This window comes from Diabrotica undecimpunctata, chromosome 10 (genome assembly GCF_040954645.1).
Source record: "Diabrotica undecimpunctata isolate CICGRU chromosome 10, icDiaUnde3, whole genome shotgun sequence".
NCBI lineage: Eukaryota > Metazoa > Arthropoda > Insecta > Coleoptera > Chrysomelidae > Diabrotica > Diabrotica undecimpunctata.
Genome location: NC_092812.1, coordinates 27182179 through 27210029, shown reverse-complemented (window position 1 = coordinate 27210029; position 27851 = coordinate 27182179). Strand labels below are relative to the sequence as shown.

At 29.7% G+C, this 27851-nt stretch overlaps 2 protein-coding genes across 2 annotated transcripts in view; one reads left to right on the top strand and one right to left on the bottom strand.

Moving 5' to 3' along the window:
- The window catches only part of LOC140451795 (acyl-coenzyme A oxidase 1-like), a 54576-nt gene extending 50748 nt beyond the window's left edge, over nucleotides 1–3828 (bottom strand). The window contains 2 exon segments of the mRNA XM_072545651.1: nucleotides 1719–1878; nucleotides 3380–3828. Of these exon segments, the coding sequence (XP_072401752.1) occupies nucleotides 1719–1878; nucleotides 3380–3506 (287 nt within the window). The 5' untranslated portion in view covers nucleotides 3507–3828.
- A 93-nt stretch (nucleotides 3829–3921) lies between these two features.
- The window catches only part of LOC140451663 (uncharacterized), a 102559-nt gene continuing 78629 nt past the window's right edge, over nucleotides 3922–27851 (top strand). Inside the window, 2 exon segments of the mRNA XM_072545507.1 lie at nucleotides 3922–3987; nucleotides 5643–5819. Of these exon segments, the coding sequence (XP_072401608.1) occupies nucleotides 3922–3987; nucleotides 5643–5819 (243 nt within the window).

Sequence of the window (27851 nt, the reverse complement as noted above, 5' to 3'; positions counted from 1 at the left end):
GCGGATATTATTGATGTATTCACCGTTCACTCGGATTCCCATGTCTAGGTTTGTGAGGGCTTCATTAAAAATCTCCTCAGAGTATATATTGAAAAGAGTCGGCGATAGCACACATCCTTGTCTTACTCCTCGCATGATCTTTTTTAAATCACTCTCCTCTAAATTAACTCACAAAGGTGAGTTATAATGTTTTTCATATCAGGTATTGATATAAATCATATTTTCTATTCGTAAAATATTAAAGATATAAGTATAAATCTTATAGATAAAATCTAAATCTAATAAAAATCTAACAGTATGTACCTAATATATTAAATCAGTGGCTTTCCCAAATTTTGAGATAAATATAAATACCTCAAATTAAATCATCAGTATTAATCATTTGTTGTTTTTTCAATAGTAGAGTTGTTGCGTGGGCTCCCTTATCTTAATACACTTTAGAAGATAATGTATTATTCGCAGCAGCTTAGATCTGATTCAGGGCCGTTTAATTATCGTGAAAGTAATTAAATAGCAAATAATTGTAGTCACTTAGATTTTCGTTTATCAACCAACAATCAAACTTTGCTTTATCTATTTACTATTATCCTATTTATTTGCTTTAATCGCTTTGAAATATTATTAGAAATATAATTTCATATGCGGACACTTCAAAAGGTGGGCTAATTTTTTTAAATTTAAAAAACTTTTTGACTTATAAACAAATAGAATATCTCGATAACTATTAGTTTAACTTAAATTCAGGAAACGGTGTTTGAAAGACTCGGAAAGACGCTTTTTTAAACAAAAAAAAAAGTTCAATTACGAACAGTGGTTGACCGGCATTTCTGAGGAAGTTATAAACAATAGCGTGGTACTTAATCTTTGAACCATTACAGGAGAACATATTTATCTGAAACCGCCAACATGAGAAGCCATAGAGAGTCATTTATGCGGCGTTGCCTAATCGATTATTATATTAGAGGTATGTTTTTAAACTGTAAAACAATTATTACTCCAGAATTACAGTAATGGTTATATAATGTATTTATTATGAGAGTACAAATATCGAAGTAGTTGTTTGAGTTATGTTATTAGGGGAGGTATTCGTCATAATTATTAAAATTAATAAAAGGCAATTAAATTAGAAAGCTAATAATAAGCTATTTAGGTAAAATAAATTGTTTTCAACGATAGTAGTAAAAGCTTATAAGAATATACTTCTCAGTTTTTAATCAAATATCTTCAAAATCACTCTTTTTGCTATCAGAATTTGATTGAAAATCTTCACTGTCTGAACCTTCGTCTACATTGATAACTATATTATCCATGACTACATCAAATACATCATGCGTCATTATTTGGAAAATTAGTGCTGGATCAATAATAATTTGTTTATATTTAAACTTTTTGGAGACTGATGTTTGCTTTATTGGTACAACTCTATGTTTCCTTTGAAATTTAACTTCAGCTACATTGCTATTTGCAGCTACATTTTTTTGTATTCATAGCTATTTTGCAGCAAGGGTACATTAAAACATTTTTAATCAAACATATCTTATAGGCAATTCAATTAGCATTATTATATTAAAGTTATAATCAAGGAAAGAAGAAAAAAACGATGTTTTTACTCATTTTTAAATATTTTCTCTTTTTTTTTAATAAAACGAAACTTAATAATGACCAAGAAAACTACTAAACATTTTCAGAACAACTCTAATATAAAATATTCCACTTACCTGAAATTGTCCATGCCTCCTTTTCCCTGATTTTGAAGCTCTTGAACTTTTCTAAACAGCAGACAGGATTGGCGTACAGCTTCTTCATATTTTTCTTTATGACTTAAATATTCCAAAGGCACCTTTGATCGGAGTGAAGCGTCATCCAGAAAATAGGATTCTGTAATAAAAATATAACATATAGCATTGCTGTTTATTTATGATTTAATTTACTCTACTATTATTACAACAAACTACAATAATATGTCATCAATTTTTATCATTATTTTTAAATTTTCTGTTACAGTTCCTGATAATGCCTTTAATTGATACAATTTCCAAAGTCAGAGATGCTAAGTTCATATCTTCTATTGAGCTTAAACAGGCTTTTTATCAGATTCCTTTAGATGCTGAATCTAAATTGAAAACTGCTTCTTCTGTGCAAAATAGAGGTTTATTTCGTTTCAATGTTTTACCTTTTGATCTTAATAATAGTGCACAAGCTATGTGTATAGACTCAGTTATGTTCTTTATTAGAACCTTATGTTTTTTATTACCTCGATGATATTATTGTTGTAACCCCAGATTTTGATGCTCAGTTTAGAAATCATCTTGTACTCAACATAATTTTGTTCTAAATTTTTATTTGTATTACGAATACGAGGGTTATATGTGGTATACAGATGGGTGTAAAACTGTAGAAGAGTCAGGTGCAGTAGTGATAGAAATTGAAACATTTCAATTCTACTAGGAGAATTATCTCTGTATTCCAGAGAGATATTTATGCAATCTTGCACTTTGCAAGAGAAATTAACATGAGAGCTTTGGAACTGAAGCAGATCAATAGATGTACAGTTAGCTAAGCTATCAGGAGGCTCTTAGAACCCCTAAGGTGAATTTTAGGCTAGTGTGAGAATGCTGAGAGAAACTTAACAGACTGACAGAACATAACAGTGGCACTTATATGGATTCCAGGTCACCAGGAAATACACAACAATGAAAGAACAGTTACAAAGTAATTTAGTCCAGAGCTGAATGTGGATGTGATGGCAAACCTGCATTATGTCGAGCATGCTTCAATGAAGCACGTTTAAAAATATTTTTACTGATAGAACAATAATTGTTTTTATGTCAATTTTAGAAATTATTTTAATTTTTGTATATTTACAGTATTTGATTAGTTTTTTTTATAAGTTATAAATATATAGTAAAATTATTAATAGGAACGAAAAAAAATCAACTCAAGGAAACTAAAATCTTTTTCCACAGCATTACTTTATTTGGTACAAGACTCATCATCTCATGGCCAATAGTTATAACCCTGTATATAAAATGTACATTTAAGTTTAAAACTGTCCCTTATTCTTGGCCATATTCCATGAACACTTATTGTTTTGTTTTATAATTTTTGTAGGTAATTACAAACTTTATAAATCTGCAATTGTTATTTTATTTATTTCTTTTCTTGTTCCTATGGTATATTTTCACTATCATTTTGTGACTGTTGTTAAACGAGTTTTGCCTTTGAATTTACAACCAAAAGTCAAAGTACAGTTATACATGGACCATTACCTAATGTCTTGGAGACAACTTATATTCAGAAACATAAAAAATCTAATCATGTTAGGCTTAATATGTATTTACTGATATGGGGGAAAAACTATTTAAATTTTACAACTTACCCCTACTTTTCCTTTCATTAGTTTTCTCCACTCCACCATCAATTAAATGGGTTAGCTCTAAGGTATTAAAACTACATTTCTTTCTTTCCTTTACAAGATCGGGATTGATTTTGTTTTTGTATGACATTTTTATAAACTTGCGTCTTACGAGGCAATATCCTCAACTAAAATTTATTAAATACTACAGCTACGCGATATCAAAATAATTACTGTTCTGCTTTTATTCAAAATTTATAAATATTATGTGTCATCTCCCACTTTCTACTATTTACTGTCTTCGTCGCACTCAGTAATATCAAAGTCAGGTATTGTTTACATATGGGCTAGCTTAATTAATGAAGCAGAATGGAGTTGAAAGTCCAAAATATTCAATATTTCTCAATATTCTCATAATCATAATTTTTATTTTATCTGTATCTGTATTGATAGGATACATACGATAGGACAATAAATTATTAAAGTGTCATTTTTAATCACACATCCTTAACACACAGAACAAGAATCACGAAAATACTCGGTCATTAAATACATATCATGGTACGATGAATTCTGTGATTAACACCAAGGAATCAAGGATGAATGACTACGTCAATGGAATGAAATTTGTTGTCTGTCAATAGTCTAAGGCAATTTTTGATTTTGTCAAAAAATCTAATATATATGGATACCTGGTTAATATCTCTGGATTCTCCTAAAAAATAACATTTCTTTGCTTGCAGATTTTATCACAGAAACGGCCTTCTAATCGATCTTTTATTTTATGATTTATAACTAAGTTCTCAAGATAATGAAAAGAGAAGACAGAAAAGAGTTCTTTTATTGCAATAAATTAAGAACCATAGAAAATCGAATAAGCTCTTTCCTGTAGTTGTATATTCTAAGATTAAAATATACAGTAAATATCTTCCCTATCTTGTTTCTTCAACTACAGTGAGTTCTCATTGTCAGCATAAGTAAGCAATATATGAATCCTTTCATATTGTCTGATCCTCTTGATTTTCTCAAAACTTGCCAATAATCTTTAATGTTAACATTTTTGTACTAGTTATTCAGTATTAGTTAGCTTCAAAACGATTACACATAACTGGATGTACACAGGAAACTTTTTAGAAGAATAGTTGTTTAAATTGTATATAAATAAATATTTAAATATTTACAGTATTCGTTGTCTACTGTCTGTTTTTTAAAAATGATATAATAGTGGACATTGGGTAGGAGAAAATACTATTTTTTAAAAGTATTTTGCTATGTACTTGACCGGGTATTTTCTCAGTGAGTTCCAACGACTGGGCAACTTGTTTATGTCGAATAAACACCAGATATTTTACAGTTTTTATAATATTTTTCCGCATACTTTTGTAATGCAAAAAATAAATAAGTAATCAAAAAACGAAAACAGCAAAAACATTCACTGGCAAAAAGTTAAATTGGTTAAACAGCAATTTTCGAATAATGCTGAATTTGTCTCTAAAATGACTATTAATTGCTTCGATTAAAAAAGGGAGTCTAAGTCAATGACGTCATAAATTCGATAAACATACTAGAAAGAGTTAGATGTGTACAAAAAACTAAACTTTATAGGGAACAACATTATGAATTTTATGCCTTACTTTTGACATAAAGCTTATACTGTATAGCATGTAGATCAGTCGCTAATTTAATACTAAAATAGTTTAATTGCTAAGCCAGTGAGATTTTATTTTTCGAGATTATTTGCATTCTCAAACCAGTCTTGATATATGGAAGTTGAGCTTGAGTTATGTGGTCATGACCTCTACACAGAATAAATAACAATCAGAATGCCCATTCTCAGATGCCGCCTTTGAAGTACTTAAACGGAAACATAGACTCGAATTGAAAAATTTGTGATAAGGCACGACAGAACTGTAATTTAAATTTTTAGAGATTTAGTACATTTGAAATAATTTAATCTATTTTTCAACTAAAAGTACGAAAAAAATAGTGCATATTATGTCTATAGTTGCCGTAAATAAATTAAACCGTGTTAATTTTTCTATGCACACCAGATAAACTGTCAGTGAACAGCACTGGTTCTGTTTAAAACATGGCTGATTCCGTCTGCGCGAACGAGATGCGCGTACTTATTTTTCAAGCAGAGTGGGCATTCTGATTGTTTCTTATTCTGTGGTCCAAGTTAGAAACGTGTATACAAGGAAATTTAATTCGTGAAGCCGAGATATACTGATAACGGCAACCTCAATAATCAAAATTCAAGTTATAAATTTTTTTGACACAAAACGAGATTCAATTAAATGTCAAATTTTTTGTTCTATGCGCAACGCATACGGAGATACAGAGCGTTTGCGTGCAAAGAAGTAGTGTAAATATGGCGTCACAAGAGGACGATAACATAATAGAGTGTAACAGTAATACAGATATAAACATAGAGCATGATAAAAACTTCTTAAATGTTTACAAGGTGAAGAACACAGTTATAGTGCTTCTAGTTCATTAGATTATAAAATTTTCGCATGTTTATTGTGACTACAAGTGTATAGTTTGATTCGCATGTCCGCCATGTTCCATCAGTTGTAGAGAAAATTTCAGTATCTGGGCATCTTTGTAACGCAAACCACAAAAATTTCGTTAAGTGAAGTTTCGGTTTCTTTATGTAGACTGAGTTTGGATACAGTGCTGTAATTCATCTGTCATTTTGGTAGCCTCCAATTCGAATTCGAAACAATTATATGTAGTTGTTTGTTTTAATTGCTTAGTCCTATACTACATCAAGATGAATCCAAACATAACAGAAGGAAAAAATTTTCCGGCACCCTTTAAAGCACGTATATGTCTTTATTATTTTATTTTATATATTTTATATATAGCAAAAGTGATTTCATACATTAAAGCCGGAAAACCTAGACTTCAAGGGCAAAATACATTAAGTAATCTCCCTTTGTCCTTTTAAATGACCTATTTACGAATTTCAATAAATAGTTCTTAGGAATATGATATAAACTGGGTACTCAACATGCCCAGAGACAAAAACTAACCTGAACTAGTAGTGCACAGGTATTCAAGTTCCTTTTCATACATGTTTTGCATCAGGAATTTTGAATACCTTCAGGTTTTAGGATCTCTAGGTATATTGAATACTTGAGTTATTGTGTATGGATGTGGGTTTGATTTTCCTCTCTTGTGTACATTAAGTACTTCAGTTTCCCTAATCAACAGTCAAATCCTTCTTCATTGTATTCATGATATTGCTTTCAAATTCAGTTTAACATTAAGTAAAACCGATTCATAAGACTCAAAATATACATGGTTCAAACGGGTAAGACATTAAAACATTATTAAGTCCTATCATCTGAAATTTTTTGCTTTATTCTTTCTAGTATGTATGTTTGCATGCTAAATGTTTTTATTACTAGTTATTAAAAATTGTTTTGAATGTAGATGAAGGATTTATTTATTATTGAAATCACTTTAGCTTATATCTATATATTAATGAATTTTTTTTGTAGAATTGTAATATTTACTACAATCTTTCTTTAACCTTTCATTAGTAGCCCTTGTATATTACAGATACAAGTGACAAAGTGTTTTTAATGAAAATATATTGAGTATATATAAGTAGATTTTTGTAGATTTGTTAATTTTTTTGCTATATAATTAGATCTGCTATATAATTAGATGTGCCATTCTAATTTTCGGTGTAGGCAACTCACCTGCATATATATTATATGAATCTATGTTGTGTATCATTAACGCCTAGATATACAAGACCTGAAGTTTGATATTGACTCCAAATCACTAAGTGTAGGAGCTATGTTAGACTGTTTATTCCTTTGCAGGGCAATCAACCTTGGTAACGCTCTTTGATTTTGAAGTGTTAATAGAACCTAGAGTATTAGACACCAAAATGAAATATCCTTAGCATTTTACTACCTAGGCCACTAGGGTTCGAATAATTATGTATTAATCATACTACCATCTTTCTAGGAAACCCATAAATGTTTAGTTCTTTTTCTTTTTCATGTGCTATCTCCTCTAAGAAGGTTGGCAACCATCATGGCAATTGGCACTTTCGATACCGCTGCTCTAAAGAGGTCAGCAGAAGTGCAATTAAAGCAAGCTTTAACATATCATGACATGTCCCAGATATTGCAGTTTTCTGACTTTAATTGTATTTAAAGCCTCTTTATTTTTTTCTATTCTTCTCGACACCTCAACATTCGTGACTTCTATCCACCCAACTTATTCTTAATAACCTTCTGTAGACCCATAACTCAAAGGCTTCTAATCTGTCCAAAACATCTTTCTTTAATGTCCAAGCCTCCAACCCATAGAATTTCTTGCCTGTCCTATTGCCTTAATCTCTTCTGTGTACTCCTTAATTATTGTACCCAGATATTTATATTTTTCAACTGTTTAATTTGTTCTCCATGTATTGTTATGTTTTTTTGGCGATGTTGGGTTTTTGTAATTACCATAAATTGTGTCTTTTTGTGTTTAGGGACAGTCCGTTTTCTTCACTGACTTCTACCACTCTCACTCTACCATCCTCACGACATTCCGCTAAAATAGTGTCATCAGAAAACTGTATATTATTGATTGGTCAGCCATTTACTTTTATCCCCATAGTTAGTTCTTCTAGTGCTTCCTGGATTATTTCCTCTGAATACAAATTGAACAGAGTAGGAGACAGGACACAGCCCTGCCTGATGCCCCTCTCAATCTGTATTTAGTTTAAAAAGGTGTTATTCTCTTTTACCCCAGCGATCTGATTATAATAGATAGCACGAATGATACTGATGTCTCTCATATCAAGTTTTTCTTTTCAAGTAATTTGATAAGACAGTTATGTCTGACCTTATCGAAGGCTTTGTTGTAATCCAAGAAACTCATATATACTGGCTGATTAACATCCATGCACCTTTGCACAAGTACATTCACAGCAAACAGGGCTTCCCTCATTCCCAGTGCATTTCTAAATCCAAATTGTGTGTCACTTATGTCCTGCTCAAGTTTGTTGTGTATTTTCCAGTGTATAATTTATAAAAATATTTTGAGTGTATAACTCATTAAACTTGGCATTCTTTTGCATTTGGTTTTTTTGGTAGTGTTATGAATGTTGACATCAGCCAATTTCTGGGAATGATTCCTTCCCAGACAGTGGGGTGTTATTGTTTAAGATGTGAAAATTTATAAACAAGGTATCCACCTGCTTTATGAAATTTATGGTTTTATACCTTGTTTATGTAATTTCAGACCTCCAACAATACTTCTTGAGGTGAATACTAATGAGTTTCATAGAAAGACAGTAGTACTATAAATGCATAACTATCGAAACACTAATAATTAGATAACCCAATATTAAATATAAATATTCTGAATCTATTTTCTAAGATTTCTTGATACAATTTTCTATTTTTACTGGGAATAAGCCACAATTTTACTTTAAAATAAGTTTATAACTTATTCTAATGTAAAATAGCAGCTTATTCCCAGTAAAAATATTAAATTGTATAAAACATAAAGTCAAGCAGAAAAATCATCTCTATTTTTTAGATCTGTGTTGAAATATTTATTAAATAATCTGTTATTTTTCATTAAGGAAGCATTTTTAACTATGTAAGCTGAAAAGTTGAATATTAAAAATGTTAATAACATGGCCTGATCTTTTTGCTGTGTCAGGAGAGCTAATTTTGTTTTGATAATATTTTACTTCCTCATATCTGCTGTCCTCTCTGTTTGTTATCTACTACTGATACAAATATTGTTGATATTCATATCTTTTGGAAATTGTCAGTGTCATCATTTTAATACATTCTCCAACAATTAAGTGATAAAATACCCCTACAGAACATCAATGCTATAAATTAAGAAGTTCTGGCTTCTTGTGTGTGGGTGGTCTTGATATTATTGGCTTTGGGAGCTAGCCCATTTGTCATATTTCCTGTTTTAATTAAAACCAAAATTTTTACAATTGATTATTGATATTTTTTTATTCAATTTTCTTTGAACCTCTTATTTTTCATTTCTTTTTTTAAGGATGAATGGAAAAGGAAAGTATTTTGGAGGTAAAAAATATTTAATTCCTAGTTCAGCCTTTTTGGCTTACAGAGCAATCCTCAGAGCTATGGTCAAATACATAAAGTACCACTACTAAAGGGGGATCCCATTGGTTAAAAATACAAAATTTTTAAAATTTAAAAAATTTCGAAACTTTTTCAAAAAGACAGCACATAACACTCCACAAAAACATGTTAAAAAATTGTCCATGGTACCAATGTAATTACCAGACCATGTGGATGGAGTTGAAGCAACAGGCAGATTCTGCTGAAAGTGCTCAGCTAGGAATTAAATATTTTAAAAATTTCAAAAATACTTTTCCGTTTCATTCATTTAAGTATTTGTGGATAAGTGTGTAAAAGAACTTATCAGTCTTTTTCAATTCTTTTTTTGTTTTGTTTTTCCATATTTGTGACTATTTTTCTCTTTTAGCACTACTATTTAATGACATGATTAATGCTATTACACCTGCTAAAACTGCATTAATCTCTTACTATTGTGCAAGTGATCAAATCAGAGCTACTCGAAGAGTTTAAAAACGAAGACACATTATTTAAATTTACCTTGTGCCTAACACTAGTGTCATCCCTTGTATATATTTCTGGTACATTATTGGCATGCTTTTTAATAAGTTCTTCTATTTTATTTTAATTGTTTCAGTTCTATATCAAATTTTTATTAAACATTATATCTACAAACAGCTAATATTTTGGTTTAGTAATTTTGTTAAATATTTTATTTTTTTCAAAATTTTCTTGATCAACATTTGATTTTATAGAGATGAAGATCACATCAATTACCAGGCCAATCATGTATTATTTATCTGGTTATCAGCAAGACATATCCTATTGCCGTATTATAAAGCATATCTTATTATTCAGGAACTAATGCTGGACCTGAGGAAGAGAAACAGTTTGATTTACAGTACTTTCAAATAGTCATTTTGTGATATGCTCAGTATTCAATAATTGAATTTTTACATTTATAGTGTATTATAGTCTTCCGATTCCTTGATAGCTGATGGACATATCAGAATTCAAATTCAGCAGTATTCATAAGGAAATTCATTCTCAAAAAGAAATCTAGAATATCTACTTTTAAAACTGTTTATAAATTTCTATGTAGATAATAAATTTAATTTCGAGCATCATATAACTTTTTTTGGAAGTTGTCTATTAAACTAGTCATAGTCATACTCAGCCAGTTGACTTATTGTACATCTTATACTCATTCCTGGATCCTATAACCCTGTACCAGCTTGTACAGGTCTATAGAGTGGGTACCATATTATATTGATAGTCTCTGAAAAATGTTTGCTACCTGTGATCTAATGGTTTACTGTCATGTAAGATATGGTGGACTGATTCAGGTCCTTTGCTATAGAGTATGCAGGATAAGTCTCTATCAAATAGCCCCATTGTCTACAGGTATCCTTTGATTGGCTCAGGTCCAGGAAGAAAACCTGTTATGACTGAGTTTCTGCTTGTTGTCCCCAGTATTTACACTCTATTAGCACATGTCCATCCAATATACATTTCGCCATGTGCTTCCATAATCTTCATCATTATGCTACCGCCCTTGAGACTTGACCTTCTCAAGCATTCTGTACTATTCTGCTGTGTCCTTTGCTTGGATTTTCCAGTTGGCAACAATCTTCTCAGCATCCTGTGCTACCCCATCTATCCATCTCAGCTTTCGTCTACACTGTCTTGTCATTACCACCAGTTATTTTGTTTATCATGTTCAATGCCGGTGCTTGGGCTACGAGCTCTGCCCACTGTAGCAGGTTTCACTTGATTATAGTGGTAATGTGTTAATTGTGAAAAAAAAAAATGGAAATAAATATGTATATACATTTTTACTTTAATTAAAAAAACTTATCAGGTGGCTCTAATTTGATCACCCACTATATTTTTTTTAATCAATTTTTCCAATTAAAAGTTTTTATGACTTTTAACTTGTAAATCAGTTGACTGCTGTAATTGAATGATAAATTGGTGGGCACAGAATTACTTTATAATGGTTATTAACTTTGTACTACATAGTTATATTAGTAAGTAACCTTTTAGTGTACTTATCTTCATATAATTCAATTAATGGCTTCTTAAATAGTCTCTTTAGCTAATTCTTGACTTTTTATGGTTGTACTCTTCTAATAACTTTCTGGATCATCCAGGTTAATTTTTTTTTTTGTTATTGTAGATTGACATTTGTACTGATTTTTCTGGGAATAAAGTACAATCATTTTAGTAGATGAAAAAGTAGAAAACTAGATGTTTTATCAAGTCCAAAATATTTTTGAAAACAATTTCTGGATTGGAAGTCAAATTGTCGATAAAGTATGCAATTTTAGTTAAGTACATTCATTCTCAGAAAAATATAGTAGTTGATGTAAAACATGCCACATAAGAAAACTTCGGAACTATATACATTATTGTAGTTTTCACAATAGTTTCATATATTCATATTTTGGTTTTATTTAGCATACTTTTTTTTATTAATCATTATTAAAGTTAGAAACAGTTCAGCTATTTCAATTCTTTTTCTAATCTGTCCAGGCTTCTCTTGCTGTTTAACAAACTTCTTATTACTGAAACCAATCAATTGATTATCAATTATCATGGAATCCTCCATGTAGTGTTTTGTAATAACCATACATATAGATTTGCCAATTTAATTGGCTAATAAATTAAACTTTTTTTAATAAATGTTTAATTATTTAATTTGTGAGTTTCTAAATTAAAATACCTACATAAACAACTGACTGAGATAATTGCAAAACACCCTTATTTTTGCAACAATTTATAAATGGTAATAACTTTGCTTTTTTAGCAGATCACAAATGATTCTTTGATGCTTCAATTTTAAGATATATTAAAAAAAACTTTAAAAGACTATTTTAGTACATTTGAAAATGATTGATATCACAAATTTTATAGCAAATGTCTAAATACAAGGTTGGTAAATCCAGAAAAAGCGTAATAATTGATACCTTCTTATCTGAATTTTCACTGACTTTAATATGACCATCTTGACAAACCTCAAATACAACACATCATAAAATGCAAATGAGCAAACCCTTAGGGATAATCAATAACCGAACGCCTCAGTGACGAAGAACATAAAATTACTTTAATATTAAAAAACTAAAATGACAATATTATGTACACACATTCATTTTTATGAAAATACTAAATATTGGTTTAGGACATTTCCTTACAATTTAATAATAAATATATTTCGGGTACTAGCGTCATATAAACTTATAATTAGTAATATAAATATATTATTACATTAGTGATGTAAATTTTCTTTACTTTTGAATACTTGTAACAATTCATTACTTTAAATATCAATACCAGGTACTTTTAGTCCTTAGTTAGAGTACAATATTTGTGACTTCAGTCATTAGTATTAAAGATAATGGTAATAGTCTTCGTAATAGTACTTATAAGAAATATAATATATAAAAATACAGTAGACACCCTCTATCACGAGAACTGATAAGCTGATTTCGTTATATCAAACAATAATACTTTGCATACATATGCAGTTTTCTAAAACATTAACTCCCTATAGTGAAGCCATTCGGAGCAATATAAGATGCTAAATATTGTTTGAATGGCGTTTTTGGAAAAAAAGTTGTTTACTTTTATTGTCAATGAAATACATTAAAACAAAAAATCTGTATTCTGCAAATCTGTGTAAAACATATCTTCAAGGATAACATAAACTATTGCTTCTGCAATTGGAAGAAGTCTGTCATTTTTGATTGCTTTAAATTGTCCAGTATTCTATCTATCATATTTTTTAAAGATGAGAAACAGTTGTATGCTTCCTCATTTGTGTTATGTCTTTGGATAAAGTTTCTTACAATGTTTAAAGCACCTTCCACATCTTGTCTATTAGGACCTTCTTATTTTTAGGTGCGAATGGTCAACCCCCTATAATGACACTTGTGAATCGTAAATTGTAAATTTCGGAAGAAGTTTATTGTGGTTAGTAGTTAAAAAGGGTATTTATTTAGATCGGCGGCCGGACCAAAAACGTAAAAAAAACACGTTTTTCGATCTTAGTTTCTCTCCTTATAACCAAATTTGCCTCGATATAGAGGGTTATAGTTCAATAGACATTTCAGGTTACATCTAATAAGAGTACCTTGTTATAAGCGAAACCTCATAACCGTGTTCGTTAAAACAAAAGAAAAATGCAAAATAAAATATAATCGAAAAAATAAAAATTGATTATTTTTATAAATCGTTATTACAATGCATAAATAGTAGCTTTTCTACATTTTTTGATTTTAATCTATTCCTTCGTTCGGTTACTCTATGACCAGTTTTATTAAATATTCATTCACATGAAACATAAGTGGCACATGCATAAATACAGTTTGGATAATTTAGATAACAAGGGATGCACTCTGCTTCTCTCACCACTAAACGAGAGGATCCTTTCTTTTTTCAAGGTTTGGCTCTTCAAAAAACATTGAAGAACATTCAGAACTTGTATCGAAATATAACCAAATAGCATTCCTTTTTTAAATCCATTTTGATATTAGATAATTTAAAAAAAGTAAATCGAAACAAATTATATATCACCAATAATTAAATGCAAAATGAAGCCTCTCAGTTAGATTGTTTTACTATACCATAATTCTACCTATTTCTTTTCATTTATATTAAAAACAGTAGGTTTCTTTTTATTACAGTTGCAAGTAATAAATAGTGTAAACATCAAAGAAACCGCCAGGTGTCTTTAGTCTTTACCTTTATCAACAATGTAATATACACCATCCTTGGTCTTTAAATTACACTGCATCGCTTGCTTCGGTTTATCTTTTAGAAGTGTTTGATTACAGAAATAATAGGTTTTACTTTGTGTTGGGACATCCCAGTATTTCGCTTAGTTTACTATATAGTTTGGTTATCTGTTTCATACCAAAAGTAAGGAGTATTTCTAACAATGAAGAATCAGTACCTTTGTATTGGACAAATACCTATAACGGGTAGGGGTAACTTTTTGGACATCACTAAATTACATACTTAAATACATAAGTTGTCTTCTTCCTATAAGAAGGCATCAGTTATCAGTTTCTTCATTTCTTACAGAAATAAAAATTGGTTATATTGTTTCCTCTATTAACATATCGAGTTTCCAGAATGTTTCTTCCTCTGCTATGACACATCTTATAGCTTTTTGCCAATTGTCAGGTGAAATTTTTGATATGGATTCAGATAATATTTGACGAACATCTTGGAGCTTAAAATAAATGTTGTAGTATTTCTCCCCACATATTTGAGCCCAGATTAGTTCTATGGGATTAAGTTCTCAGTGATAATGTGGCAATCGCAACACTTTAACTCCATCTTCCTTTGCTATTTCATCTACACTATACTTCTTAAATTTTAGTTAATATTGTTTGCATAGCTGCAATAACTCTTTTTTGAGTAAACCTTCTGCTGGCACTACTATTTCCTTGGTTATTTACCAATCCAAGAGTTCTTGCTTTCTCCATTTAGTTTTAGGTAACAGTTCCTTTAATCTTGAATGGTAACTGGCATTGTCCATGACTATTAAAGAATTGGTCGGTAATAAATCTATGATTTGACTGAATTATTCCTCAAAATATCAGCTAGTCATTTCTTCATGGTAGTTGTTCGTAGGACTTGAAATAAAATCTAACAAGCCTCCATGAACAAATCCTGTATCTCTTCCAATATGCGTGATAATTAAATGGCGACCTTTACCATTTGGAAATTTTAAGCCCGTAGACAAACCTGTAAATGCCTGACTAGTATTTGTAACCAGTTTATCTTGCCAAACTTTTTTACAAAATGCCCTTCATTTATCCATGTTTCATCTAAATAAAGAACATTTTTGCCTTCTTTCCTTAATTTTCGAATTTCCCTTAAATATTGCCTCCTCCTACGAATAATTTCTTCTTTCTCTACGCATAGATTTTCTATTGTTATTCTCATAAACATCCTAATTCACGTAAAGTTTTCCACAATTTAAAGTTTAAAAATTTTAGGTAAAACCCAAACATTTTCATAACAATTCTGAATATTTTATTTTAGAAAATCTCTGTCACTGTTGTATGTTTTATTGGGTTTTATCTCATATGTAATAAAATTTGTGTTATCAATTATTTTCAAATGTACTATAAAATTTATATTGATGACATTTATTATATAATAACTTATTAACTTTGATATTTTAACTAAGTAGGCTTGAAAAGCCAATGAAAAATCACAATTAAAAATAACCTATGACCAATAGGAACCAAGACAGGATTTTTTTTTTCTTAAAATCATATTTCCATTGTTTATTAACATTAAAAGATGAAAGTTGAACATATTATAAATGAAGATCTAAATTTTATGATCCAGTTTATACACTGGGGGTCAGAGAAAACAGCCATCGACAAAATTTAAGAAAATTTTTATCTTTTTATTCATTTCTTTTTTATATCACATTAAATCTATTGTGTATTGAGTCAGTACTCTTGTAGCATGTAACCCGACATTACCATGGTTAATAAATGGAAAACAAGGAAAAACTTAATACAATAATAAATGTATTAAAAATTACAAGTTACAAGTATAACAAGAATTGAACTATACAGTCAAGAAAGGGCAAGTATCACTTCTTAGAATGTGTGTTGCCACCACGGTTCTGGATGACACTCCTCATTTGATTTGGCATAGAACTGACTACGTTTTTGATGTTCCTTTGGGGAAAAGTGATATTCCTCAATGAGAGCGATTTGAAGCTCTTCACGTTGTTGAAGCATGTATATGATGCTTTTACACTTTTGGGAAGGCTCCATATAAGCTCAACTGGATTAAAAGCTGAGCTTTAAGTAGGCCAATCCATTTTTGGAATACCAACATCTGTGTTACAATCTTTGCCGTATGTGCCTGACTCAATCAGGACAAGATCCTTGTGTGCCTCAAAAGAAATCCCTGCTCAAAACATTACTCCACCACCAACAGCAACCCAGTGTGAGCGATTGCAACCATCATAATGTTCTCCAGCCCTTCTATAGACCTTATTTCAGCCATCTTTCCCATAAATTGATATTCTATACTCATCCATAAACAATACTTTTTCCAATTGCCTATTGTCCAATTAATGTGTTTGCGGGAAAATGCAAGTCTGCATCTTTTGTAAGGAGCAGCATGTAATGGCCCTGTTGCTGGATTGCAAGCTGTCAAACTCTATTCTCTTAAATTATGCCGACCAGTAGAAATGCTGATTGCTGGTCCTTGAGCTGGCTGAATATGCTGAATATTTGAAGTGTAATTATTATTTTTATTTTATTATGTATTAATGTTCTCATAAATTTATTATTTTTGTGTTTATTAGAGCTTTCCTTATTTTTGACGAAATAAACTTCTTCTTTGGAGCATTCTAGCAGGTTGTGTCCAGTCTTGCAATTCAGAAATAGTGGGAATGATATATTATCTGACACCTAAGTCGCTGTTGATAAGATCCGGTCTCAAGAAATTGTTGGTAAGTTCTCTGCACAGTTAAATGACTAACATTTAATTGTCTTACCACCATCCCTTTGACTTGCCCCGTTTTCCAGGAATGTAACAATCTGAACAGACTTGATATTTCTCCATTGTTATTAAGAAATACACTTAGAGGCCAGTGTAAAGGTACTGATACAAATTTCCAAATATCTTCCTTAGAACTTTTCTTTTAAAGAATTCCAGCTTCCTTTTTGTATTTTCTGCTATCACCAATCTCTCGCATCAATATTGGTCTACATACTATTGGTCTGATAAAATAGTTTTGTAGACCCTGGTTTTTGATCTCCACTTTGTGTTTTTGGAGCGGAACACATGAGCAAGTGGAAAATAAGCTTGGAAAATAACAGCGATCAAGACTGTGACTGGACCGGACTGTCGGGTTGGTGTGAATAGGACACAGACTGTGATACTTGAGTCTGCATTGACACCCCTCACAATTTAGATTTACATCATTTGCTCTGCGCATGTGCGGTTTCAAATAAAGTATAAGTCAAGTAAAGTTGACAAACAGAATAAAATTGCTATTTTTAATGTTTAAAAATGTGATTAGTTATTTTTTAATACTTACCTGTCTACATATAGGGTCCGACCAGTACCTAGCAGATAAATTTAAGTGGCCACAAAAATTGAAATTCGAGAACAAACACTTTCCCTTGGTTTTGGAATATGTATTAATATTTTAAAAATGATCGACTTTGTCAAAAATGTTTCTTGTAAAATTTTGTGGTTTTATATTCTCTATAAAAATACATGCAACTGCAATTTTTTAAATGAGATTTTATTTCCATTACAATGACATTTATATCTCTGATATTTCTCATAGTCTTATTTTATATTCTGGACGTTTTGGTATGAAATACTTATCATTAGACATATTTTGCATAACTAAAATACGATGTTTTTTGCTTTGTTTTTCTCAATAACGTGATTTAATATCAAATACTTACTAGAATCCTGACTTTATTTATTATCCTCTAAAAGCAAAAAGTAATTTAGTTACCTACTTATAACATCTACCACAATTCTTTAAGAGTACAACAAAAGGCCCAATTTGTAATGGCAAACTGTACAATTATAAACTGTGAATAGTTCTTATATTATTTTATGTCTTAAATTTCAAAAAACTTAAAGCAACTGCATGTGTGTTTACACATATTAAATTTGATACTTGAGTCCATACAAGTACAATAAACTTCATGAATACGAATGCCACAATCTTCACATTTCAGTGTGCACATACAACTTTCAACATCCCTATGTATATAATAGAGTTCTGTTGAATTCATTGAAGGAACAGTGAAAGTATTGTCTGTTCTGATGGTTAAGTTTCCATCTATTTTAACAGATTCATTGTGTCTTACTCTGATATTTGAAATAGTTGTAGAGAGCTTGCCTTTATGCTCAAAAATAATTTTTTGAAACAATTTATCATGGACCAATCTCATAATTGCTAGTATCGACTTATCTAATCTCTTTACTTTCTTTCCATTAAGGTACTCATATTTTAAAGCTCTGTGTAGTCTCTACAAGCGCATGTTTATGGTTATTCTGATATGTTTCCTATAGCAATATGCCCAAACTTGTGGATTTTTGGAATATTGTTTAAAATATAGCAAAAACTCAGACATCTCGGAATTTTGACTTTGATCATGCAAAAACTTAATGATCATCCTTTCAAAAAGCCTTTTCATCTCTTTCTTGATTAAGAACTCATAGCTGTTTGTATACAAGAGTCTGAAATGTTAAATTATTAAATAAATCATAATAAACCAAAGTTTAAACACATACACCAGTTTCTTTTGATATTATTTTTGAATTAATATTCTTTCTCCAGGCTTTATCTATGTGCCATGTGCAATATAATCTAAAACAAAAATGATATTTATCATTAACTACCTTACCACTTATCTGGTGCTCCCATTGTTTGGATCCATGCATTGAAATATGCCTCTGCCATAAAAGCTTTGCAATTTATAACTCAAGCTTGCTTCTTAATTTCAGAAAAAATAAAACCAAAACTTCATGATCTGAACGATTAGAAATTAGAAACCCACAAGGAAAACCTTCTTGAATTTCATCAACCCCCATAATTGTGTGAAGTTCAAAATCATAGCTATTAGTTCCATGTGTGCCATCTAAGCATATAATGTTACCCCCAAATTTTTTCAAAAGTTCAACCTGCGATGGTGTCATTATTATCAGAATAAAGTCTTCATTTTTAAATTGTGGATAATCCTCATAGTAAACACATTGAGGCTTATGAAAAAGAACACATTCTCCCTGTATTAGAATTTGTTGTTCCCCAGTGATGGTAATAAAGAGTTCGCAGTATTTAATTACTTTATTCTACAAAAGTACTAAAAACTAAACATGTGCTACATTCAGTGATGCCACATGAAGTCGAAGAGAAATCGTGATATTCGTAAGAAATCGTGAGATTTCGCTACAGTTGAATTTTGAAGGAAATGGGAGGTTTTAAATGATATATAATTATACAAAACTATTTTAAATACGTTATATTGTTATATATTAATTAATATATAAGTACATATTTAAAATTTAGTGTACTAGAAAAGGACCTATTTTAGGGGAACCACCAGTATCATATATAATTTTAGGAAATTACCTACCTACCTAAATACTGCAAGCTATGGATTTATCCATTCAATATTAGGCAATGATTATAAACATTCTTTATAGTTTAAACTTCAATGAAAATTATTAACCTATTTTACCCAAGAATATTAAGTATATAATATATTATACATAAATCTAATTTTATTTTCTGAGGATTTAACATTTTATAGGCACTTTTAGGATTTCAAAGTGATTGAAGATGAAATATAAGTCATTGTTATATGAAATTGCTGATTTGTTTCATATCTCAAACACACTTAAATCATTTTGGTCTGTTGATCCTTTAATACAAAATTCCGGCTATTCTTGATATTTAATGATAAAATATACATAAACATCAGTTGTTTATGGACCAATATTTACACTTTCAAAGCAATAAAGAACCTTTTAAGCTTTGTTTATATTATTTTGTGTATATTAATTGGAGTAGTGCAAGCACTTTTATATAAAAATACAGTCCATTTATGAATATTTCAAGGTGAAAATCTAAGAGCACTTTAAAAATGCTGAATTTTTTGTATACATTTTATTAGGTACCCATTATTCATCTTGAGATTTAGAAACAGTCTAAAAATTTAAAAAAAACATAAGATATGAGACTTCAATCATGAGATCTGTCTTCAATTCGTATATAGGATTACAATTGACAGTTGACAACCGGAATCACTAAAGACATGATGAACCAGTGTTGTCAACTCAGACTTAGTGTAAGCCACCTGTTTTTAGTTATATTTTGTTTCATCACAGTAATTCATCCAGATCAAGTTCATAAAGGAAATAATAATCATAAAATATGGAAGATATTAATACCTATAAACAGGTAACCTTAATATAACAAATTTTGTCAATATACAACTTGTATTGTATCAATTATTCACACCAAATCTTACAATAATTCATGTCTCGACATGTTTAAGCATATTCAATTTTTCGTAAGACAATAATTATTGTTGGAAATTAGTATTTAATATAAAATAAAAAAAATGTTTGAGAAACCAAAAACGTGTTTCTTCCTTTCTTATTTTTTCTAATTTTCCAATTTCTTTCTAGTATTTAGTATATTAGTCTAAATGAAATTGGTTAGAATAGCAATTTAAAAAATTGTTGTTGTGAAGATCAATGTGGTATTCCCAGTATTTGTTTAGAATTTGTTTCTGTGTGAATAGCTGGGTGTTGACATAATTATGTTATTCATAGTTGAAATATTATATCCCTAATATAATTTTTCACTATTTATGTTATACAGGTTTATGTCTCACACAAATTTTATGCAGTAAGTGTCAGATCTAAACAAGATTTTTTTTTGATTCCTAAATAATAAGTTCTGAGAATGTTTTGCGAATTTGTTTATTCTCTTTACCAGCTCCCTCTAGCTTCTCAGTAAATGCGATAATTCATTTAATTTCAACATAAAACTAATTAAAAGGAAATACAAAAATATATAAAAAAATAAAAAATAGATCACAAAATTTAGATCTTCATTTATAATCTGTTCAATTTCAATATCTAATGGAAATATGATTTTAAGAAAAAAACTTGGTTCCAATTGGTCGTATTATGTCTTTTTTTAAGATTGTGTTTTTCACCAGCTTTTCAGTGAGCCTACTTGCAAGTGCATGACATAAAAAATTTTAAAGGTATAGATGTTAAAAAACTAAAACGTCATCAATAATATTTTTAATAAAGTCTTTTTAATGTATTATATTCAATTTGAAGCCTCAAAAAATCAATTACGATCTGTTAAATATCTCTAGAGTCACTGCTTGGCCAAGTAGAGTTGTTTAGATAATTGCTCTCTGGGATAAACAAATTAAATAAGTTATAAACTATTTGGTTACTCTAGCTGAGATTTAGCACACTTCAATAACTCATTAATTGCTCTAATTGCAAGTAGTTATATTACATGTCATTATGCAAAAATAAGGGTTTTTTGCAATTTCAGTTAATTGTATTAGAATTTATTGTTCCCAGTGATGGTAGTAAAGAGTTTGCAGTGAATTATTTAATTACTTTATTCTACAAAAGTACTAAAAACTAAACATGTGCTACATTCTAGAAATATAGGATTACAATTGACAGTTAACAACAGGAATCACTAAAGACATGATGAACCAGTGTTGTCAAGTACAAAATTCCAATACTCCTTCTCGATTTGAAATGTTGAAACATGAAAATCGTAACTATTATAATTAACAAAATAATATTACAAAATTCATATAACATAAATTTTATTTCTTAGATTTATGAAAGTTCGGTACCTAAAGATTTAGTCAAAATATCAGCTAAATTTTGCTCAGTTGATATATAATCCATTACAACTTCTTTCTTAGAAATTAAGTCTTTTAAAAAATGCCTTTTTATATCTATATGTTTTGCTCTTTTGGAATTTTCATTATTGTTAGACATTAAAATTGTACTTTTATTGTCACAGTATAAAATTGTTTTGACAATTACATTAAAATTTCCCAGTATACCCTTGACATTGATTAAGTCTTGAGCTGTTTGTGCTGCTGCAATGTACTCAGCTTCAGCTGTTGATAATGCCACACAGTTTTGTTTCTTTGAAAAATATGATATTGGGTTATTACCATATAATAATATACACCCACTCACACTTTTCCTATCTTTATTATCTGTTGCCCAATCTGCATCTGAATATCTATTAAGTGTTATCTGGCAATCTATATTTTTATAATAAGTTTAGTAATCCCAGTTTCTTACTTCCTGGTAGATATCTTAAAATTATTTTTCCAGCATTCCATGTCTCTGTAGTAGGACAATCTAAAAATCTGCGCAAGTGTGACACTGCATAACTAATGTCTGGCCTACTTGTTGTTGATAAATTCATCAGTCTTCCAATTAATTGCCTTTAAGGAATGTTAGTTAGAATTTCACTGTCCTCATTGTATTGAAATCCCTTTTCCATTGGAGTTTTCTTTGGTTTACATTTCTTCATATTAAAATGATCCAAAAGTTTTTCTATAAATCTTTCTTGATTAATTTTAATAGTGTCTTCTGTCCTAGTAATGTTCATACCTAAAAAATTTTTAACTTCGTTTAAATATTTTGCCTGAAAATTATCTTGTAATATTTTTATAATACACTTAACATCATTATCTTCACCTATTAATAATATATCATCTACATATATTAATATCCAAACCTTTTTGTTATTGTATAAACAAAAATCATACATAGATATTTCAAAATTATTTTGAGTAACAAATTCGTTGAATGTATTATTCCATACCTTTGATGATTCTTTTAAGCCATATAAAGCTCTATTCAATTTTAATACTCTTGAGTTTTTTATTGTAAGTCCTTCTGGTGCATAAATATAGACATCATTCTCAAGTAATCCATTTAAAAATGCAGTTGGGATATCCATTTGTCCGATTTTCCATTTTGTAATGCTATTGATAAAAATAGCTTAATTGTTGATATTCTTGCTACTGGTCAGTAATTTGGTTCAAATTCACTCTCCTCCTTAATTTGAAAATCTTTGGCTACTATTCTGGCTTTTTAGTTCCATCATCCTTTGTTCTAAAAACCCATTTTGTTTGAATAGCTTTTTTATGTTTAGGTAATTCTACTTCTGCCCGTGTATTAAGCTTTTCATGTGAGAATAGCTCTTTTCTTATAGATTCTACCCATTGTGGATCTTTTATGGCATCTTCATAGCATAAAGTATCATTTTCTTCGGTTCATATTAAACAGTAAGCTGTATTGTTTTCTGTCTCATATTCACTTAAATATTTAACATAACTGTCTCATATTCACTTAAATATTTGGGTGCTTTTATTTTTCTTCCTGTTTTTGTTGTTTCTATCTTTGGCATGCATTCATAATTTTCTGAACTTATATTCTCTGTTTCATCTTCATTAGCTTCATTTAAATCATCATCTTGAATTTCTATTTCTATATCATTTATTCCTCCTTGAAGTTCATTTTCATATTGTATTTCTATTGTTTTCTTATTTGTATCATCCATCATATTGGTCTTAGTGATTTCATCATAATTAGTTAAAGTTTCATCAAATCTCACATCTCTTGAATAAAAAATTTCATTAGTTTCATAATTCCGTAATCTATATCCAGCTTCTGTATATCCTATCATTATGCAAGGTTGTGCACTTCTTTCTAATTTGCTTTGTTTTGGTAAGACTACTGTCCATGCCTTACTTCCAAATACTTTCATTTTTGATAAATCATTTTTATTGTACCATCTTGTGGCAGGTGTTTTTCCATTATTTGCTTTAGTAGGTGTTCTATTTAATTCATATGCTGAGCATAGAATTACTTCCCCCATAACTCTCTTGGTAGATTAATTTCAGCAAATTTGGTCCTTATTTTGTCTAATAAGCTTCTGTTCATTCTCTCTGAAATCCCATTTTCTTGTAGAGTATATGGCATTGTATATTCCACCTTAATACCCTTATTTTTACAAAAATCTAAATGCATTAGATGTAAATTCACCACCATTATCAACTCTAATTCTTTGCGCTTTTAGATTATGCTGAGTTTTAATTAATTTAATAAACTGAATAATATTTTGATCAGCTTCATGTTTTTTTTAATAATCTTACTACTAAAAAATGCGAGTAATCATCAATTAATACTTGAAAGTGTTTATAATCTTCAGATGTTGGTGTCGATACTGGACCTGAAATATCTGAGTGTATCAACTGACCAATTTTTGTTGTGTATTTATAACATCTATTAAATGATTTAAGAGTACTTTTACCTTCCATACCATCTTTGCAAATTTCTGAACTATAAGGTAGTCCTAATATTTTGAAATTGTGCCGATTTATGTGTCCTAATCTCCTATGCCATAAATTATCATCTATAGTCTTATTTACATAACTTACTATATGATTTGTCTCATTACAATAATTATATCTATTATTAACAAAATCTACCTTTAAACAAAATAAATTATTCAACATTTCACACTGAAATTTTGATCCATTTTTATTTATTATAGCTTGTCTCTTACCATTAATATTGTTAACAAATGTTACTTTAAAACCTTTTTCTAATAATTTAGATACAGAAATGAGGTTATCTGATATACCTTCAACAATAAGTGCTTCTATTTTAATATCTCGTCCCTGACATGTAGCTTTTACTGTACCTACCTTATTTGCTACCAATACCTCACCATTCTTTGCAGTTCCAATTTTCACTGTGATGATTTGTTTTACATCTACCATATATTCAACCATTTCTTCCATTACCATGTGTTGTGTACATCCAGAATTCAGAATGAATGTCTGTACATTGAGAGTAGCTATGTCAGACATAGTTAGACCACTTAATGCAATGAAGGCTAATTCATTTGCTTGATTCACCTGTGATTGCTTACCACCTTGATTTCGTCTACTATGATTTGTACCACTTTGTATATATGTACTTCTTGAATGCCCTTGAAAGTTGCCTCTTGGATTATGACATCTATTCCCACTTTTGAATTGGTGACACTCTTGATATCTTACGTCCTGGTTTGTGAAATTTATAACAAATTATTGGCTGATTGGTTTGGAATGTCATTTCATTAACATTAGCTGGTTTATCTTGTTTTGATAAGTTTCATTTCTTCATCTAATAGTCTGGATTTTACAAAGTCCATTTTAATAGTTGTATTCATTGTTTCTATAGCTGTAATGACTGATTCATACTCTTCATTTAATGGTAGTAATAAATGGCATACTTTGTCTTCTTCTTCTAGTTTTGAACCAGCATTTTCTAAATCTCTTATAAGGGTGTCAAACAACAGAAAGTGATCTTCTAATTTTTCATTTCTTTTCAGCTTTAATGTTAACAATTTACGTTTCAATGTTAATTTTGTAAACACACTTTTTCTCTCAAATATGTTCTCTAGGGCTTTAACCATTTCTTTTGTGGTTTTTTCATTCCTCATTAAATCCAAGTGTTTGTCTGTTAAACATTGTACTATAATGCTTTTACCTTTGGAATCTTTTAGTTTAAACTCCTCTTTCTCTTTTGTTTCACTGTAGTCTTGCTCTGTTTTCTCCAATACATCTAATAATTGTCTTTCTTCCAGTACTATAGTTACTATGAATTTACAATTGTTAAAATTTGTAGCATTTGTCAGCTGAGGAATATTCAATTGCATCAGTCATTTAATATTTCACACTTTCTTTTTGCTTCTTTATTTTTTATCTGTCTGGGTGCCCATAATCTATTAGAATTTGTTGTTCCCCAGTGATGGTAATAAAGAGTTAGCAGTGAATTGTTTAATTACTTTATTCTACAAAAATACTAAAAACTAAACATGTGCTACATTCTAGAAATATAGGATTACAATTGACAGTTGATAACCGGAATCACTAAAGACATGGTGAACCAGTGTTGCTAAGTACAATTCTTTTTAAATTTGAATCAATCACAGAGTCTCTAATGTCATCCAAAATATTATTGGATGGTATTTTTTGGGCAATCTTTTTTGCAATCTCATCTTTCTCTTGCTTTGTCAATGTCTTTTGTCTTAATTCAGATCTGTGTCCCACATGCGTTTTAACAAACCTGGCAATACAACTCCCTAAAAAAATGTAATTAATATTATATACCTCAAAAACAAAAAAATATTTACCAGTTTGTCTTTATTACTAAATTTATAGATGAAGGGCAAAATGCATTAATTTTCTTACTGCCTTGAAACTTTAAGTAAGTGTCTCTTTTTCTCACCAATTGGTTTGTATATCCCAGATCGACTACATATATATTTCATAATAACATGATGCTTGGTGGACTTTGTTCTCCTTTTGCAAAACTGAGTGTTACATTCTTCCTCAACTTTGTTTCTCCATTCTTGAAATTTTGCTACTGATGTAAAAGTGTATTCTTCTGTCTCTATTTTTATATCGTGACAACTACTCTGGTGATTTAACATATCACTGGTAAATCTTGATTTATATGTTTTACACATAGCACAAGTGTTCTTTTCTTTGCTTTTCAATGGACACATTTTATTATTATCAACACTCAATGTCTCCTTATGTGTGTTCTTTAAATGTGACCTCAAGTGGTGTTGATAATTAAAATTTTTGCTGCAATAAACATGTAGAAAAGAATATATTATATCTGCATATATTTTATTAAACCCTGTAGGATGAAGGCTTCTAACATGTGCCTCGAGTGTGTATTGTGTTGCAAACCCTTTCTTGCAAAAGTTACATATAATGTCAGTGAACTTCTGTTTATAAATATTGTCCTTTGGATGTTTCTTTTTAGTGTGTAATTTTAACACATATTAGGCGAAAAGTTTTTATTACACAAAGAACAAGTAATGGCCATAACTTGTATAGGTATTTCACTTTTTAACATTAACACACAAAGGAATTGTTAAGATTCTGATAATATAATCAACAAATCAACTATAATTTGGGTCGATATAAATGTGGTTATGTTTGCAATAATTTACAAAATAAAATACATATATCACATTTACGCTGCATTTCAGCTGTCGGATTGCGGCCGCACATGCGCAAAGTGAGGGGTGTCAATTGTCAATGCAGACTTAGTGTAAGCCACCTGTTTGTAGTTATATTTTGTTTCATCACAGTAATTCATCCAGATCAAGTTCATAAAGGAAATAATAATAATAAAATATGGAAGATATTAATACCTATAAACAGGTAACCTTAATATAACAAATTTTGTCAATATACAACTTGTATGATATCAATTATTCACACCAAATCTTACAATAATTCATGTCTGGACAGTTTTAAACATATTCAATTTTTCATAAGACAATAATTGTTGGAAATTAGTATTTAATGTAAAATAAAAAAAATGTTTGAGAAACAAAAAACGTGTTTCTTCCTTTCTTATTTTTTCTAATTTTCCAATTTCTTTCTAGTATTTAGTATAATATTAGTCTAAATGAAATTGATTAGCACTGAAAAATAGCAATTTAAAAAATTGTTCTTGTAAAGATCAATGTGGTATTCCCAGGATTTGTTTAGAATTTGTTTCACTGTGAATAGCTGGGTGTTGACAAATATATTATTCATAGTTGAAACATTATATCCCTAATATAATTTTTCACTGTTTATGTTATACAGTATACAGGTTGATGTCTCACACAAATTTTATGCAGTGTCAGATCTAAACAAGATTTTTGTTGATTCCTAAATAATAAGTTCAGAGAATGTTTTGCGAATTTGTTTATTCTCTTTGCCGGCTCCCTCTCGTTTCTCAGTAAATGTGATAATTCATTCATCAACTAA